Source organism: Budorcas taxicolor, chromosome 1 (assembly GCF_023091745.1).
Source record: "Budorcas taxicolor isolate Tak-1 chromosome 1, Takin1.1, whole genome shotgun sequence".
Classification (NCBI taxonomy): domain Eukaryota; kingdom Metazoa; phylum Chordata; class Mammalia; order Artiodactyla; family Bovidae; genus Budorcas; species Budorcas taxicolor.
Genome location: NC_068910.1, coordinates 59,023,828 through 59,043,755, shown reverse-complemented (window position 1 = coordinate 59,043,755; position 19,928 = coordinate 59,023,828). Strand labels below are relative to the sequence as shown.

Genomic DNA, 19,928 nt, shown 5'->3' with positions numbered 1-19,928 from the left:
TTGTTATTAGGGTGATGATGGCCTCATAGAGTGAGTCTGAAAGTTTACCTTCCTCTGCAATTTTCTGGAAGAGTTTGAGTAGGATAGATTTTAGCTCTTCTCTAAAGTTTTGGTAGAATTCAGCTGAATTCTGGACCTGGGCTTTTGTTGCTGGAAGACTTCTGATTACAGTTTCAATTTCAGTGCTTGTGATGGGTCTGTTAAGATTATCTATTTCTTCCTGGTTCAGTTTTGGAAAGTTGTACTTTTCTAAGAATTTGTCCGTTTCTTCCAAGTTGTCCTGTCTTGATCATTTTTATATATTTATATAAATATAAATTTTATAAAATATATTTATATATTTTAAAAAGTTTTTTATTATTAATATATTAAAAAGATCAAGACAGGCATATGTAAATTAAATTTCAAAGGATATTTTATCTCAATTTGGTAGTGAATTGTTAAGGTAACCAAGAAGCTATTTGAAGTTATTTCCATAACACTACAGTTAAAAATACTTTCCCACATATTTATATCATTATTTAAATGGAAATGTGTTTTTGCATATAATACCTTTACTCAATAGAGATATGTCAGACTATATTTTGACTTATTAACCAATTTTCTTTCCCCATCATATGTCCTTGTGCCCTTTCACCTACTTTCATTCAATCAGGTAGACAGTTTTTGGGGGTTGCATAAGGGAAAGGTTGACAGCAGAAAATGGAGAAAAAGGTAGACTCTTCAGTCTCAGAAGGCTGGCCCTCAGGGTAACTGGAAAGAATACTAGATTTAGTTTTAAAATGAACAAACAAACAAACAAAAAAACCCATAAAAGACAATTCAAACATGATAGATAAGAGCCAGGCTACTCTCCAGGATGGGCAGAAGTCAAAGGAGGAACAGTAAGAAGCTGGAGATTGGCAGGTTCCAAATAAGGGAGTCCCTTATCCAGCCCCCAGGCTAACTGTGCCAGTTGTCAGTTTGTTTACTCTCAGTTCCAAATCCACCTTCACTGCCCTGTTTGTGATACTGAAACATATGTCCCTTGTCAGCTGGCTGGATGTTCAGATCTATCAGCAGAGGGCACTAGTGGAGGATGAAGCCTGTCTTTCTGGTTCCAGCGGGGAAGGGAACTTCAAGTGGTGCTAACCCTCAACCGGATTCAGTGGCACCAACCCTGCAACCAGCTTTCTGAAGAGTTCCATGGAGCAGAACCTACCTCTGGTACCTCACCTGGTCCCACGGAGGGCAGTTCCTAGCATGTTGTCCTTACATGCTGCTTTCCAGCAGATCCAAAGCACAGAACCTCAGACCATTTCTCTGGTTTTTCCAGTGAGGTCTGAACCTCAGCCCAGGATAGGGCGTCCTCTTTCATTTTGTTCCTTTCTTGGGTGCTCTTCCTTAGCCCTATAAATAGTGACTTCCCTATCTGCTCTTATAGTCTTTAAATTTCTCTTCCCCTCCTCAGTAGATGCTGCTGCTAAGTCACGTCAGTTGTGTCTGACTCCTCACGACCCCATGGACTGTAGCCCACCAGACTTCTCCATCCATGGGATTTCCCAAGCAAGAATACTAGAGTGCCTTCTCCACCTCAGTAGATGATACCCTGTTATTATGAGTAATTCTTACATAAGTATTTAAGTGAAACCATCCCTGTTGAAATCATTGTGGTTTCTGTTCCCTGACTAGACTATTAGTGAAACATTTGGTTCCAGGATTGTCCAGGAGGAGCCACACAGATGGTATTTGAAAACTGGTTTGATTGTACCCTTGAAACTAAGCCCACTGCTAGGTTGTTTGCCAAGAGGACACAAGATGCTAGTGATCCATGGCATGCAGTGCTGCTGCAGTTCATCACTGTCATCTGGATGAAGAGCCAACTGAAGGCAGCAGCATGGAAGCTTGAGTGACTGCTACATTTGATGATCAGGCAGTATGAAGACCACAAGGATGGTGGGGTAGGTGGGTCCTTCTGATGTACTGGAGCATTTACAGAGACAATGACAGGCTTGGGTTCTTTAACTGTCAGCTCAAATAATAGTCTAAGAGCCAGAAAGATTCCATGACAGCCCTAACAGAATGTACTTCTTGCTATCACAGCACTGGTATAGCTAATAATCAAACAGGAATCTAATTGAGTAGACTGCTGAGTTACAGTGTCAGCTGAATGCTCATTTCACCAAATTTCTCATGCAAAAGTTAAAAAAAAAAAAAAGATTAGAATACTAAAACCCCAAGTAGGGACATGTTGTTGGACCCAGTTAAAACTGACTATCTTGAAACTCAACTCACTCTGAACTATCATTGCCAGTGGAAGTAGCTTTAAACCCTGCATCTGAGAAGACAAGCCTTCTTTTGCTTCAAAACTTTATACTAACCTCACCTAGGACAAACGAGGGCTAATATCTTTAAAAGAGATACTCATTCCTCTTAAGACCCACAATAGTGAGCTTTAAGTCAAGAACAAGGGTCATATCTCAATATGATCCAGGGGAACTGGTACACATCATTACCAAAGAGGAAATAGCTTATACATTTAAAAAAAAAAAAAAACTGCAAGATTTTGTTATTCCATATTAGTAGCAACCCAGAGAACATGTACAGGAGTGGATTCTAAGGGTTTCTCAAAGGAGTTCTTTGGCAATATTAGCACCAAACTTGTACTTAAGATGAAAAAGAAATAAAAAGCTGGCACACTTACCTGAGTGATGTAGATGACTTTGTGCAGCTGGATTAGGATCTGCTGAATAGGATCACTGATCTGACGTACTTTCCTCTGTGACACAGCAATTCCTGCAGATGCTGTGGGTAAAAAAAAAATCTGCAGTTAGTGAAGACCCTGGTTTTCCCCTTCAAACACCGTATTAATGGGAAAATGGGGTAAAATTCAGGGGGAAAAATAACAATTAAAGCAAAAGCCCTCATCCTACTAATGAAACAGTATGTAGAGAGTTTGTAAAACTTCAATATTTTATGACATTGGATGCATAATTCCCTCCTTCTACTTCTCAGACCCCTAAGTAACATGATGATGTTATTGATAACATCTGGAAGACTATCACTTGGAAAATTGCTTGCAATTGCACCAGGCTGCCACTAGCAGTCAGTGGTGTCTTGTATGCTGTGTCCACTGAAAAGGCAGGCTTCAGACAATGTGCAGCTAAGAGACTATCACACTTTAAATTTAAAATTCATTATAGCAAATAAAACTAATTTTATTAAAACTACCAAAATGCAAATACTGAATAGGCAATCTTACAGAGCAAACAAAAAAACTAATAAATTACAATTTGTAATATAATCAAGAGTTTGAAAATTGTTACAAATTATAATTTTCACCTCCCTTCAGGTCTCAATAAGACACATTTATAATTTATTCTGAGTTCTCATCATAGAGCCACATCACTTTCACAGTCCTAGGCTAGCTTGGTGCCAAATTGTATATAAGCCACTTTCCCAGATTCACATGTCATAGGCACAAGTCCCACTCTTCACTTCAAGGAATGTAAAGCTATTTAAAGGAAAGGCCTTAACCTCCATATTAGTCACAAGGTCCCCTCTGCCTCCTCTCAACCTCAGATCCAAAACAGAAGAAAGACCAGATAGGTGGATGTACACTATCCTCTCTCCCATCTTCCTGTTCTTCCCTTCCTTGCTGCAACCTGTAGCATGCTTTCTAAAATAATGCTTTTCTTCCTAAATTCTCATTTTTAAAGAAAATTTCCAAAGACCTTCTTTTTTTTACCTCAATGAAACCTTGAGTAGATGAAATTAAATGTGAACACAATCATTGCTTTAGCAACAGCTAAGATTTTGAAAAATGATTCTTATATTAGTGCTTTCTGAGAAGGCTTACATATTTTACCCTAAAAATTTATTTTCAAAACATTTATAGAGAAAATTTAATGTGGCCATTAAAAGATTCAATATGTCTTATAATTAGCATATGAAAATGTATATTTAGGAAACAAACTACAAAAAAAAGAAAATATTCTTTTTTCTTATGGGTGCTTTTACTGTATTGAGAAATTCACACAAGAAATCATCTAGTTCTAATTCATCTACATTTAATGCCATTTAAATGTTTGAAATTTAAAGGATCTACCTCCTCTAGGAACTCTGTCTAACTTCTTGTAAACATGAGTTACTTGACCTTTCAAATGAGGCTTAATAAATTACCCTTAGTGTAAAAATGTGAAGATAAACCAGAAATAATTAAGGTAGTTTGGAAATAGAAAACAGAACTGGACATATCTGCTTTAGTCTGCAGAGATGGCCAAGTATACATACATTATATTTTGTACAGTAATGTTTCTCTGCAGAAATAATTATTCTTTTTAAATAAATTTATTTTTTGATTTTTTATAGTTTTACTTTGTAATTATTTTTTACTGAAGGATAATTGCTTTACAGAATTTTGCTGTTTTCTGTCAAACCTCAACATAAATCAGCCATAGGTATACATATATCCCCTCCCTTTTGAACCTCTCTCTCATCTCTCTCCCCACACCACCCCTGTAATTATTTTTTTGTCTAGATTGATATCTAAAACTTATGCAGTTTAGTTGATGTTTTATATCTGTGGCCATAGATATAAAACAGAAATAGTTAGCTAGAATGCCTGCCTTCTGTACTACTCAATATGCAGTGCAACAATTCTTTTTTTTTAATATAGATTTATTTATTTTAATTGAAGGTTAATTACTTCACAATATTGTATTGGTTTTGCCATACATGAATCTGCCACAGGTATACACGTGTTCCCCATCCTGAACCCCCCTCCCTCCTCCCTCCCCGTACCATCCCTCAAGTAAGCCAGAAAGAAAAATACCAATATAGTATACTAATGCATATATGTGGAATTTAGAAAGATGGTAATGATAATTTTTCTTTAAGACCCTTGGCCACTACTCTCTCAATCCCAGTAATTCCTTGAGTTTTGAAAATAGCTTTGGTTTCTTACTCTCTAAAAAGTACATTTTAAAATGTATATTTACAGATGCCTATTATAAAATATGCAAACAAATGTACAACAACCTAAGTATCACAGAAGAGACTCTAGAGCCCCTGGAACCAGCATCCATCAGCCTTCTCCCCAGAGGTAACCTCTGATACCAATTTGGCGTGTTGCCTTTCAGTTACTTTTCTGTCTATTTACATACTTCAGTGTGTACATTCAGAGCAATATTTTCCAAACTATGGTTGAGCCCTGAATCAGTTTAATGAGCCAGGACCAGCTTTTGAAAAGTGGAAAGGAATGGCATGGAATAAAACAGGATAGAAAAATTTCAGAGTACTGCATGTAGTAAGGGTTCACTCAGTCTAGATATGAAATGTGTGCCTTACTGAGGATCATTTCCAAAAAAACACTTTGAAAGCTACCATTGTAGAAAATCTATAGTGCTACCTCATGCTTTATTTCCCTCTTTTTAAATAAATGGTGACACATTATAAGTCTGGTTTACAATTTTTATTCTGTCTGCTTTGGAGATTATTTCTTATCAATACACATCATAGCTCATTTTTAATGACCACCATTGAACAGTACTACATGTTCCGCTGCCTGTTCTGTATGCACGCACACACTTCTGTCTTGATAGGGACTTAGTTTTCTTTCAGCTTATGATGATATTAAATGATGCTGCAGTGAATATATGTATTCAGACAGTGAATATGTGTGTGTGTGCCTCACTGTGCATAGTGCAAGAGGTCTTTTAGTGTAAATAAGGAGAAATTAAGTAGCTGGGCCCTTTGATACACATATTTGCAATTTTAACAAATACATGTTAAAGGAGCTGAATCAATTTTCACTCTGACCAGAAGAGAATCCATTTTTCTATCCCTTGATCAACACTATAATCAAACTTTTCCATTTTACCATTGTGATTTTGTTTTATTTTGTGTTTATCTAAATGCTGATGAGGTGCTGCCCTTCTTTGGTGAATTTTCTGTTTGTTTCCCAAGTTTCTCTTCTCTTATTGATTTGTATATGCTCTTTACATTGTCTGAATACTAATCCTTTTACTGTATTTTATAAGTATTTTCCCTTAATCTGTTACTTCTGTTCGGTTTAAAGGGCAATTCCCAACCCCATCACCTAGACTAAAGACAGTCTCTCAAGGTTATCTGCTGCTGTTATGCCATGACAAGTCAGGACTGCATGACCAGTTCAGCACTCTGGGTGCTCTGGCAGTATTACTGAGATGTGAGTGATCACATGGGTTAGGACTGGGGAGAAGAAAGAAATTTAAGGTTTCACAGTGATGGGAGTCTGACTGTAACACTTGCAAACCCTCTTGATTTCCTGAACAACTTCAGCTAATCCTAGGTATGATCATTTTTATTCCTCCTTTTCTACCTTATCAAATCATCACTGTTTTTTATATTCCCCATCCCAAAATATGTATTTAGCCATTAGTAATTTTAGGAAAACAAAAATAAGAATCCAAATATATATCTTTAAATTTTTTCTTCATAAGACATTAATAACTACCAACTTCACGGCAAATCTTAGCCATATAAAGCATTCTCCCTCAGTCTTTCAGATTAGCACACTGAAAATACTACACTTAACTATTCACAAAAAATGCAACACATATTTATATTGACAATTTTATTAAAACAAATTTCGGTTAAAAAGAGATCATAGATGGGAATTCCCAGGTGGTTCAGTGGTTAGGAATCTATGTTCTGTCAAGGGCCTGGGTTGTTCCCTGGTTGGGGAACTAAGATCCTGCATGCTACAGAATGTGGCCAGGAAAAAAAAAAAGATACCATATAAACTGATCTTATTTCAATGTCAGTCATGCATAGTATGTTCATGATTCATACCTATATAGTTCCTGCTGCAAAAGATAGAAAGTCTCATTCAAATTTAAATAAAATCAAACTTTTAAAAATAAATTTATTTATTTTAATTGGGGGTTAATTACTTTACAATATTGTATTGATTTTGCCACACATCAACATGAATCCGCCACAGGTACACACGTGTTCCCCAGCCTGAACCCCCCTCCCTCCTCCCTCCGTATTCCTTTTATGGTTGTATTAAGATAGGGAGCTGAATTAGTGTTTTAAAACTTAGGAGAAAACCACAAAATTCATTATAAGTGGCAATTTACTTAAAATGCCAAACAATAATATGTGTTAGCTTATTGTGTGGGGAACATGACACTGAACAGCTGTTTCCCCTCTGAGGTGGTGGTAGGAGGACCTGGAGAGGTGCTGGCAAGGGTTTCACACATGTCGTCTCATGTGGTCCTTGTAACTGTTCTGAACGGTGTCCTCATTTTACAGATAACTGAAATTAAGAAGAGTGTCCAACCAAGCCTGAAAAACCGGGACCTGCATTTAGATGGGCCCTAAACTCTACACTTACTCAACTCTCCTAACTTGTTACCAGGAGACCATGAAACCATGGACCATGTAACCTAACATATATGTTCCTTCCCACACCTGAAATACTACTTCTTTTCTTAAAAGGAACTGCTACTTCTAACACATTCTCATCGTACCTTTTAACATTTAATGAATCAAATATTTTTGAAAAGCAAATACACGTAATAAATTGGAAACATTATGTCTTCATACCTTCTGCAATGCACTATATCTGGTTTATTATCTCATGACACATTACAGAAGTGAAGTTAGGGGCCCACTCTCGGTCCAGTCTACTGAAGTCACAATTCACAGTACAACCTCTGAACCTTTTAGTTACTACAAAATGATCAGGAGATGGACTACACATATTCCCCCAATTGACCAAGACATAGTATACTATTTTTCTGAATTCTCTCTGCTAAGAATCAGGGATTTTTGAACAACAGGGGAAGGGAGAGTTTACAGCAGGAGCTCCCTGGGGAAAAAAAAAAAAATATATATATATATATATATGTATATATTAGGAGTTTCTGTTACCCTACAACTAGGATACTCACAAGATGTTGGTGGGGGGCCTCTGAAAACAAGGCAGATAGGGGGAACCACTAAGCAATCAGGTAGTATGTGAACGGGAGCAAAGAGGGGAGAAAAGTGGAGGCCAGACAGGACTGGTGTGGCTGACGGGTGACTGGGAGCACCAGGAGAGGCATGCTTGCCTCCAGGAGGTTAACAGGGAGGTAGGAAGGACCTTCAGAGGTTGGAGGATGGGGAGGGGGGAATGTTCTTGGCATTCCCTCCTGCCCACTTGGCCCCAGGGAGCTTGCACAGGCCCCAAGCCTGGTCCTATGCCCTTCAGGGACCTCTCTGCCCATGTGGGTACTGGGGGTGTGAGAGGGAGTGGGAAGGAGAAGGACACAAGCCAAACTGGGGAGCCCTCGGGGGTCAGAAGTGCCTGCTGCTCCCTTGCCCACTGAGCCCAAAGGAGTCTCCTAGGGCCCTGGGCCTGGCTCTCCACCCCTGGGGCCCTCTCTGACCTTCAAGGTGCCTTCCACCCTACAAGACCTACTCTGCCTGTGTAGGTCCTACGGGTATGAGAGGAAGGGAGTAGAAGGAAAAGCCAAGCCCTGGGCAAGAGTCACTTGAAGTTCAGAGGACCAGGGAACCTGCCTGTTATTCTACCCACTCAGCCCCAGGGAGACTCCTGGGGCCCCAGATGTGATCCTCCACACCCTAAGGCAGGAGAGACTGCAGAGGCCCCCTCAGCTAGGCTGAACCGAAGCCCCAACCCACAACCAGGGCCTTTTCCAGTAGTGAATCAGGACCCTGCCCCTGCCTAAAGCTAGCCTCCACATAAACCCAGCCCCTGCCTAAGCCCTGCCCCTCACAGCTGAGGTTTTTCTGTCTTTTTGTTTCTTTTGTTGTTGTTTTGCTTTGCTTGGGGTTTTTTTGTTCTTTGACATTATCGAGTTCTACCTCGATAATGTTTTACCCTTCAGTGGTTCTTTTGTATATATTCTTCTTATTTTTAATAAAATATCTGTTAATTTTCTGAATTCATTTTATTATTTTTATTATTGTTATGCTCCCTTCTTTATGATCATTAATGATTTTTTTTCTTCTTTGCTACTGGAGCTTAGTTTTACCCTCCAGTACTTGTTTTATATAGATTCTTATTTTTCTGAATATATCTGTTACTTTTCTAAATTTAATCTGTAATTATTTGTATTGTCCTGCTCCTTTTTTTTTTTTTTTTTTTTTGCATGACCTGTGACTTGCAAGATCCCACTTCATGGGCCAGAGGTCAGGCCTGAGCTCCTGAGGTGGGAGAACTGAGTCAGAACCACTGGACTAACAGAGACCATCACGCCCCAGGCAATATTAATTGGAGTGAGGTCTCCCAGTCAAAAGAATAAAATACTTAAGAATAAATGTACTTAAGGAAGCAAAAGACCTGTTCTTAGAAAACTATAAAACTCTGATGAAAGAAATCAAACAGGACACAAACGGAGAAATATACCATGTTCTTGGATTGAAAGAATCAATATAGTAAAGATAAATATACTACTCAAAAGTGAAAGTCAAAGTGAAGTCGCTCAGTTGTGTCTGACTCTTTGCAACCCCATGGACTATAGCCTACCAGGCTCCTCTGTCCATGGGATTTTCCAGGCAATAGTCCTGGAGTGGATTGCCATTTCTTTCTCCAGGGGACCTTCCCAATTCAAGGATCAAACCCAGGTCTCCCACATTGTAGACAGATGCTTTACCATCTGAGCCACCCAAAGCAATCTACAAATTCACTGCAATTTCTATCAAATTGCCATGGCAGTTTCCACAGAATTGGAACAAAAAATCTTACAGTTTGTATGGAAACACATAAGACCCCAAACAGCCAAAGTAATCTTGAGAAAGCAAAATGGAGCAGGAGGAATCAGGCTTCCTGACTTCAAACTTTACTAAAAAGCTACAGTAATCAAAACAGTATGGTACTGGCACAAACACAGAAATATAACAGGTACAGGATAGAAAGCCCAAACATAAACCCATGGACCTAAAATCACCTAGTCTATGACAAAAAAAGGTAAGAATATACAATGGAGAAAAGACAGCCTCTTCAATAAGTGGTGCTGGGAAATCTAGACAGGTACACATAAAAGAATAAAATTAGAATACTACCTAATATCATACATAAAATAAACTCAAAATGAATTAAAGACCTAAATGTAAGACTATAACACTCTTGGATACTATAAAACTCTTGGAGGAAAACAAAGGAAAAACACTCTTTGACATAAATCGCAGCAAGATCTTTTTTGAACCACCTCCTGAAATGATGAAAATAAAAACAAAATAAACAACTGGGATCCAATTAAACTTAAAAACTTTTGCACAGCAAAGGAAACCACAAGCAAGACAAAAAGACAAACCTCAGAATGGGACAAAATATTTACAAACAAAGCAGTGGACAAAGGGTTAATCTCCAAAAATACAAACAGCTCACGGAGTTCAATATTTAAAAAAATAAAATAAAATAATGGGCAGAAGCTCTAAATAGACATTTCTCCAAAGAAGAAATACAGATGGCCAATAAACACAAGAAATGGTGCTCAACATCACTAATTATCAGAGAAATACTAATCAAAACTACAATGAGGTACCAGTTCATACCAGCCAAAATGGCCATCATCAAAAAATCTACAAACAATAAATGCTGGAGAGGATGTGAAGAAAAGGGAACTCTCTTACACTGTTGGTTGGAATCTAAATTGGTACAGCCACTGTGGAGAACAGTATGGCGATACCTTAAAAAACTAAACATTGAATTACCATATGATCCAGCAATCCCAATATAGGCCATATACCCTAAGAAAACCACAACTTAAAAAGACACATGTATCCCAGTGTTCATCACAGCACTATTTACAATAGCCTGGACATGGAAGCAACCTAGATGTCCACTGACAGATGAATAGATAATGATGTGGTACATATACACAACGGAATATTATTCAGTCATTAAAAGGAATGAAATTGGGTTATTAGTAGGGATGTGGATGAACCTAGAGCCTGTCATACAGAGTGAACTGAGTAAAAAAGAGAAAAATATCATATATTAATGCATATATATGGAATCTAGAAAAATGGTGCTGATAAACCTATTTGCAGGGCAGGAACAGAGGCACAGACATGGAGAACAAAGCTGAATGTATGTGCCCTATGTTCAGACTATACTACAAAGCTACAGTAGTCAAAACAGTATGGTACTGGCACAAAAACAGACACATAGATCAATGGAATGGAGTAGAGACCCCAGAGATAAACCTACACACATGAGGTCACCTAATCTATGACAAAGGAGGCAAGAATATAAAATGGGGGAAAGAGAGTCTTTCAACAAATAGTTCTGGAAAAACTGGGCAGCTACACTTAAAACAGCAAGATTAAAACATTTCCTCATACCATATACAAAAATAGGGCTTCCCTGGTGGCTCAGCTGGTAAAGAATCCACTGAAATACAGGGGACCTGGGTTAGATCCCTGGGTTGGGAAGATCCCCTGGAGAAGGGAAAGACTATCCACTCCAGTATTCTGGCCTGGAGAATTCCATGGACTGTATAGTCCATGGGGTTGCAAAGAGTTGAACACAACTGAGTGACTTTCACTCACTCACGATACAAAACTAAACACAAAATAGAGATTAAAGGCTTAAATGTAAAACTAGAAACCATAAAACTAGGAGAAAACATAGGCAATACACTCTGAGGCCTTAGAAATATTTTTTTGGATATGCCTTCTCAGATACAGCAAACATAGGCAAAAATAAAAATATCGGAAATAATCAAATTTAAAAGCTTTTGCACAGTGAATCAAACTATAGACAAAATGAAAAGACAAACTATTGAATGGGAGAAGATATTTGTAAAAGATATGTCTGATAAGCGGAATACCCAAAATAAATTAAAAACTCATACAATTCAATATAAAAAAGTTAAAAATGGACAGAGCACATTAATAGACATTTCTCCAAAGTAAACATACAGCTGGACAATGGAAACATAAAAAGATGCTCCAACTTGTTAATCATCAGGGGAATTCAGATCAAAACCATCATGAGAGATCAACTTTTACCTATCAGAATGGCTATAGCCAAAAGATAACACATAAATGTTGGCAATGATGTGGAGAAAAGGGAACCCTAGTATACCGGTGGTGAGAGTGTAAATTGGTTCAGCCACTATGAGAAGCAGCATGGAATTTCCACAAAAATTAAAAATACAACTACCATATGACCCAGCAATCCCACTTCTGGTTATATATCTGAAGAAAACAAAAAAACACTAATTCAAAAAGATGTATGTACCCCAATGTTCATAGCAGCATCATTTACAGTTGTCAGGTGTGGAAGCAACCCAAGTGCCCACCAACAGATGAATGGATAAAAAAGATATGGTGTGTATATATGCAATGGAATATTATTCAGCCATAAAAAGGAATTAAATTCTGCCATTTTTCAGCAATGTGGATGGACCTAGAGAATATTATGCTAGTGGAAAATGTCACACTGAGGAAGATAAATACTGTGTGTGTTTTCACTTATATGTGGAATCTAAAAAATAAAGCATATGAAAGCATAGAGCAAAACAGAAACAGACTCACAGAGAACAAACTATGCTTTAATATACTATATTTGTTCTTTTCTTTCTGACTTCCTTCACTCTGTATAACAGGCTCTTAGGTTATCCACCTCACTTGAATTGACTCAAATTCATTCATTTTTATGGCTGAGTAATATTGCATTCCAGTCCATCCTAAAGGAGATCAGTTCTGGGTGTTCGCTGGAAGGCCTGGTGCTAAAGCTGAAACTCCAGTACTTTGGCCACCTCACGCGAAGAGTTGACTCATGGGAAAGACTCTGATGCTGGGAGGGATTGGGGGCAAGAGGAGAAGGGGACGACAGAGGATGAGATGGGTGGATGGCATCATGGACTCGATGGACGTGAGTCTGAGTGAACTCCGGGAGTTGGTGATGGACAGGGAGGCCTGGCGTACTGCGATTCATGGGGTTGCAAAGAGCTGGACATGACTGAGTGACTGAACTGAACTGAAATGAATCTAAGGAATACATTATAAAATAAATTATTTACAGAATTAATTAGTATTAAAAGGCAGAACAAGAGGATTTTTAATAATAATGTTGAAATGGCTTCATGGTTATTTGTTTTACAGGCATTCAGAAGTGCATTAAATACTGCCATATGGCCACAAATGAACCTAGAAGTTCACATTTTAAGAGTATGCTATAGGCAGGATCACATTCTAATACAGCCATTCGACACTCTAAAGTAATAGTTTTTACCCTTTGTTCTGCCATAGCAAATGGAAAATGATGCTCACATTCTAGATTTAGTCCTGGGATACCCAGGTTCTGACAAAATTCTCTCTTCCCCAACAATTTTTTCCAGAACATTTAGGCAATACAGGACTATAGCTGTTGTTTATATACAATGTAATGAATCCTCATTTGCACAAGAGGCGATCTAAGTGGAGCCTATACTAGTTGTTTGTCATCTGGCAAAGCAACTAATTAGTCCAAGAACACCTGCAACATTTGGAATGCAAACTAGTCCAGCCACTATGGAGAACAGTGTGGAGATCCCTTAAAAGATTGGAAATAGAACTGCCATATGACCCAGCAAGCCCACTGCTGGGCATACACACCAAGGAAACTAGAATTGAAAGAGACACGTGTACCCCAATGTTCATCACAGCACTGTTTATAATAGCCAGGACATGGAAGCAACCTAGATGTCCTTCAGCAGATGAATGGATAAGAAAGCTGTGGTACATATACACAATAGAGTATTATTCAGCCATTAAAAATAATACATTTGAATCACTTCTAATAAGGTGTATGTAACTGGAGCCTATTATACAGAGTGAAGTAAGCCAGAAAGAAAAACACCAATACAGTATACTAATGCATATATATGCCATTTAGAAAGATGGTAATGATAACCTTGTATACGAGACAGCAAAAGAGACACAGATGTATAGAACAGTCTTTTGGACTCTGTGGGAGAGGGAGAGGGTGGGATGATTTGGGAGAATGGCATTGAAACATGTATAATATCATATATGAAAAGAATCGTCAGTCCAGGTTTGGTGCAGGATACAGGATGCTTGGGGCTGGTGCACTGGGATGACCCAGAGAGATGATACGGGGAGGGAGATGGGAGGGAGGTTCAGGATAGGGAACATATGTATATCCGTGGTGGATTCATGTTGATGTATGGCAAAACCAATACAATATTGTAAAGTAATTAGCCTCCCATCAAAATAAATAAATTTATAGAAAAAAAGTATGACTTTTATAATATTCAGTAAAACCGCTCTGCATTAAGATGAATAAAAATATGGTTTTTCACTGTAATGTGGAATAACTCTTAGGTAATAACTCAGATTTTCCCCATATGCATTACTGTGTTCTATAATATTAGTCAAAACTATCACTCCTTTATAGGGAAACTTTAGCATTCACTGACAACACTTAAAATGCTATAGTATATTCTGTTTTAAATTCAAATGCATGAATTGGTAAATGTTTAAAAAGTAGATAGTATAACAAACTGTAGGTCTAAGAAATATAATATATTACATGTTATCTATGCTAAAGAGTTTGTTTAAATATCCAGAGATCTGATTAATTTTACAGACATAAAGTCAAGTCTTGAACTAACTAACTCAACATACTCTTTAGGAAAAGTAATTCTTTTTATGAATCAAAACTGAACTTCAAATTGCTTACATATATATGTTTTGCTCTCACTGTTTTAAAATTAATAACAATCATTTTAGCTTCATGGGTATATTATGAACTTACCTTGTACCAAAATAGCTGGAGTGGGGCATGGTCAACATAACATCTTAACAATGTTTTGGACATCTTAACAACAAAGTTATCTCTTTTCTGCATCTATGCTGATCATGTAAATGCCCCCAAACTGTCAATAATTCTTCCAAAGCAAATTTGATAAATGTGGAGACATGGACTAATATTACAGTAAATCAATTCTCATCTCCTAAAAGTTCATATGTATTAACTCTACAAAAGAACATGAATTAAGGAAGTTAAAGTGAAAATAACTTTGAGCAATAATTCCAAATTAACCATAGTAAAACAGAACTTTATACTTGAGTCATATACATATGTTAAAAGCACAATCATTAAGGTTTTTTTTCTGAATTATCCAGGTTTAGTTAAAAACTTTACTGTTACTGTTGAACATTTGGTCCACTTTAATAGAAATTAGAAATGTTAATGAACACAATCTTTTTTCTCAAACAATTACTATAAACTGTTATACTTTAAGAATTTCTACCTTATTAGAGAAACAATTTGATAGAACATTGTTTTAATCAAATACAAATAAGTAAAAAAAATTATCTGCATCAGAGTAAAAGATATAGAAGAAAAGAAATGCTTTAGTCTTGTATCATATTGGTGCACAGCTTATAGAAATACATATGTAGAGCATAGTTACTATTTTTTGGTAGTAGGTATGCACTGTTAGCCTCAAAATTCAACTGGCTAACACTCCTACCAAAGCAAAAACACAAACTTTAGAAAAATAGCTCATATATTTCATCAAATAAGTGAACACAGAAAGCACCTTGACACTGTTAATTTGCCAAACTGTATAATAATGATGGACAGATGAAACAAGATTCTCCTGTTGTTTGTACTAGAGTTACCTCCCAAGCATCATTTGGGTATTCAGGCCCAACCACAATTCTGTGTTCACCCATTGTGTGCTTAAGACCAATGTTATCTAACATAAGTACTACCATGGTCTTTGAGACTGTGGAGAATCACAGTGGGAAGACTGTGGGACTGCCACCCTGTCACTAACTCAGCCTCTACCTCCTTAACGTGGGCACTGAGCAGGAGGGGTGGCACTTTCAGAAGCAGGTCAAGAGGCAGCAAAGCTGAAGAAATAAAAGGGGGAAAGACATGAGACTGTAACACAAATTGCACTGAATTTCAGGGTGTCATGTGTGATGTTACTGCTGACAAAGCTAAATTACCTGGTCTCAGTCTGGATCCTATTCCACCAGTGAAGTCTCTGTAAGCAGAATGAGAAGGTTTATTCAACTTGGATTTGACTAACATTTACTGAAAGCTTATATCCCACTATGGTTTATGAAACCATATGAAAATATAGGTTCCTTTTTCCTAATGATGTCCTCAAGAGTTTAATAAAGAGAGAAAAGAGACATAACTGAACCCAGAGCAGAACTGACATTCTATGACGAATGGAAGAACCTGGTTGCATCGCAGTTGTTCATAAGCTCTAAGAATAAATATAAGCCTAAATCTTAGGCTTGAATGATTTTCTTGTTACATTTAAAATCAAAATACTTAAACTTCCCTGGTGGCTCAGTGGTAAAGAATCTGCCTGACACGCAAGAGACATGGTTTTGATATCTGATCCAGGAAGATCCCACATGACTTGCAGCAAATAAGCCCTTGTGCGTGCAGTCCACGGGGTCGCTACGAGTCGGACACGACTGAACGACTTCACTTTCACTTTTCACTTTGATGCACTGGAGGAGGAAATGGCAATCCACTCCAGTATTCTTGCCTGGAGAATCCCAGGGACAGGGGAGCCTGATGGACTGCCGTCTCTGGGGTTGCACAGGGTCGGACAAGACTGAAGCGACTTAGCAGCAGCAGCAGCATCCACAACTATTGAGCCTGTGCTCTGGAGCCTGGGAACCACAACTACTGAGCCCATGTGCCGCAACCACTGAAGCTGATGTGCCTTAGAGCCCATGCTCGCAACAAGAGAAGCCACTGCAATGAGAAGCCTGTGCACTGCAACTAGAGAGTAGCCCCAGCTCGCCCCAACTGGAGATAAGCCCGTACAGAACAAGACTCAGAACAGCCAGAAATGAACAAATAAACAAAATAACAATACTCGTTTTGTATGAAAAAGAAATAGCATTTTAAATTTTATATGTAGTGTGTTCCCTGCTTTATTCCTGCTGTCTTAAAGAAGAAATTACAACTCTTCCTATGAAATGAGGTAATTTTTACACTTAAGAAGATTATATTTTTCCTTATGTTCTCAGCATTATTACCATCACTTTTTGTGATGCAACCCCGTGGACTGTATAGTCCATGGAATTCTCCAGGCCAGAATACTGGAGTGAGTAGCCTTTCCCTTCTCCAGGGGATCTTCCCAACCCAGGGATCAAATCCAGGTCTCCCGCATTGCAGGCAGATTCTTTACCAGCTGAGCTATGAGGGGAGCCCCAAAATAAATAAAAAATAAAATAAAGATACTTATTTTGTGTGGAAAAAAAAGCATTTAAAATTTTACATTTAGTATGTTCCATACTTTATTCCTGCTGTCTTAGGAAGAAACTATAGCTCTTCCTATGAAATGAGATAATTTTTACATTTAAGAGGATTATATTTTTCCTTATGTTCTCAGCATTATTACCATCACTTTTTTGCCCTATTCCAAAATTTAGGATTTCCTTATCATTATGCAAGTTGGTCTCAGGACCTTTCACTGAGTGGAAGAGTCATTAGACCCTACTAAGGACAGCCACAAATAACCTTCAATCTTGTTTTATCTACTAGAATCTAGAGACAAGTTCTTAACAGTTTTTTTTTTTTTAAGAAATAAGAAACATCTATGCCCTGACAAATTATAAGAACCATACTTTACTGCAACACAACCAAAGTACATCAAACATCCTCTATGTTTAAGGCACATGATAGGTGTTTACTAAGTGGGAATTGATATAGGGACTCAGACACAAATAAACATGATGATAATCCTATTACCCCAACCCTTTCACTACAGTCACAGAAATTTTGATACATACATGCAACACATAACCAAGTTATTAAGCATAGCAAATTCGGCACTCATTCACCCACCACTCAATTACTAGAATAATATCAAAATGTGTGCATCTAACAGTGAACTCCTTCCCTCTTCATTTCCAGCCTTCCAATCCCCCAGCAATCCACTCCTCTCTTGATCCTATTTTATTTTTTCTGTCCCATTCCCAGCCCATATTTCCAGACCCTTGAAAATTAAATGAAACTCCTCAGTTTTATATAGGTAATACATTCTTTTTACACCTGGAATAAGGTCACATGTTTACATAAGGAAAAGGGATAATCCCTGCCTCACATTTTCAAAGAGGGGCATAATCTTAGCAGTGTCCATATAAGTGTGGGCAGAAGCCTCAGGATTGAGCAGAGGGGTAGAGCATCTGTTCCAGCAAATCATTCCCTTGCACACAGGTTACCCTTCAGCAAGGGCAAACACATAGCCCACATCCTAGTCTTCTAGACAAGCCCAGCACTGTCCAACAGAAATATGCAAACTACAAACATAAGTCTAAATATTCTGGCAGCCACAGTTTTAAGAAGTATAAAGAAAAAAGTGACATTAATTTTAATAACATTTTAAACTAAAATAACCAAAATATTATTTCAACATGTACTAAATATAAATATTAATGTAATCTTAAAAATTTAAATGAAATTTAAAATTCCTGGGACATGCAGGCAACCTGGTCCCAGGGCAGAGCCCAAGAGTGGCAGCAGTGGTCATTGCTAGCACTTACCCAAGCAGCATCAGAAGTTTCCTGGATTCTGATGGGGATGCTCTACCACAGCTAACCTCTGACACACCCCACGAGTCCACATAGCTCTCTGCTAGCCCAGCAGAGTTGTTCCACAAATGTGTAGGGGGTGGTGGCACAGGCAGGGAGAAATGATTGGCTATGAAAAACAAAGGAGGCTTACATCTGAGTCAGTATCTGACGGGAGCTGCAGATGTCTACATGGTCAGTGCATTAGATCTCTGTCAATGTACAGACCACACTTGTTACAGCACCTCATGCCACTGAAGCAGAGGTCTTGGTGCAGGGAAGAGAGGAAAAAAATCCACTTAAAGGGGATAGAGCTAGCTTCTTCCCTGGCAATTTAAAAGCAGACCTCACCCCTAAGAGTGTAGTGATGGCCACTGGGCAGAGAGGAAGTCCTGCCTCAGATCTGGTGCCAACTCTAGGTCCTCCATCTCTAGCACCACTGCCTATCAAGGGGATAGCTTCCAGCACATTCTGATGAAAGGTATAACTGGCATCCACCTCAAATCCAGCTCACCCATCAAAGACAGGTACAAGTCACACACAGTGTGCAGAGGGATGCTCCCACATAAAAACAGCCATTTCAAGACTGCAGTGGACAACTGTTTCACCTAAAGTAATAGAGACAGAGAAAGCTAAATAAAAAGAAGAACTACTGTCAATTGAAAAAGCAAAAGAAAACCTCTGAAAAATAATGAATCAAAATAAACAATTTACCACAAGAGAACTTAAAACATGATTAATAATAAACTTAATAAAGGAAAAGAACTGATCTCAACAATTGCCGGGAGCCACCACGGGAGATCCCACCCATGACAAAGGTCATGTGGAGAAGACCTGATAGGCAAAGGTGGATCAGGATTCGAGGGGCTCCCTGGACCTGCTCGAGCATCTACCCCAAAACCAGAATCTGTCTGTCTTACTATTTCGTTCCTTTCACCAACTCTTCTGACATTAAGAGGGGGCTATCCCCAATCACCTTTCTCTGGAGAAAATCAAACTTAGGGCTCTAGCTAATAAGACTCCTGGACATGAAAGGAATATTTCAATTCAAACCCCCTCTGTTGGCATTCTAGCTCGCTTTGCAGATTTATCCAGACTCTTGCAGCTATGCATATGATTATTCACAGCCTCCCAACTGTGAGAGGCACGGGAAGCCTAAAAATATAGAGCCTTTCAAAGAGTTAAAAACTATTAGAGTAGTGCTGGTGTAGGATTTCACTGTTAAGCCAATGCTTGCTGCTAAGTTCCCATACCTCTTATCCACTGTGCACCTGGGAGTGCATTATTTAACATAGTTGGAATGTAAGAAAAACAAGTGTAGCCTTGAAACTAACCACATCAGACCTTTGAGCTAATTGGTTTTTCTTATAACTCACTGCACCTTTGCTCTG

The 19,928-nt window shown here is 38.3% G+C and overlaps 1 protein-coding gene across 1 annotated transcript in view; it reads right to left on the bottom strand.

Moving 5' to 3' along the window:
- NEK10 (NIMA related kinase 10) overlaps positions 1-19,928 on the bottom strand; it is a 252,379-nt gene that overhangs the window by 58,172 nt on the left and 174,279 nt on the right. The window contains exons 29-31 of the mRNA XM_052640083.1: positions 15,946-15,983; positions 15,706-15,846; positions 2,684-2,784 (exon numbers count right to left, since the gene is read on the bottom strand). Of these exons, the coding sequence (XP_052496043.1) occupies positions 2,684-2,784; positions 15,706-15,846; positions 15,946-15,983 (280 nt within the window). The remainder of the gene's footprint in view (positions 1-2,683; positions 2,785-15,705; positions 15,847-15,945; positions 15,984-19,928) is intronic.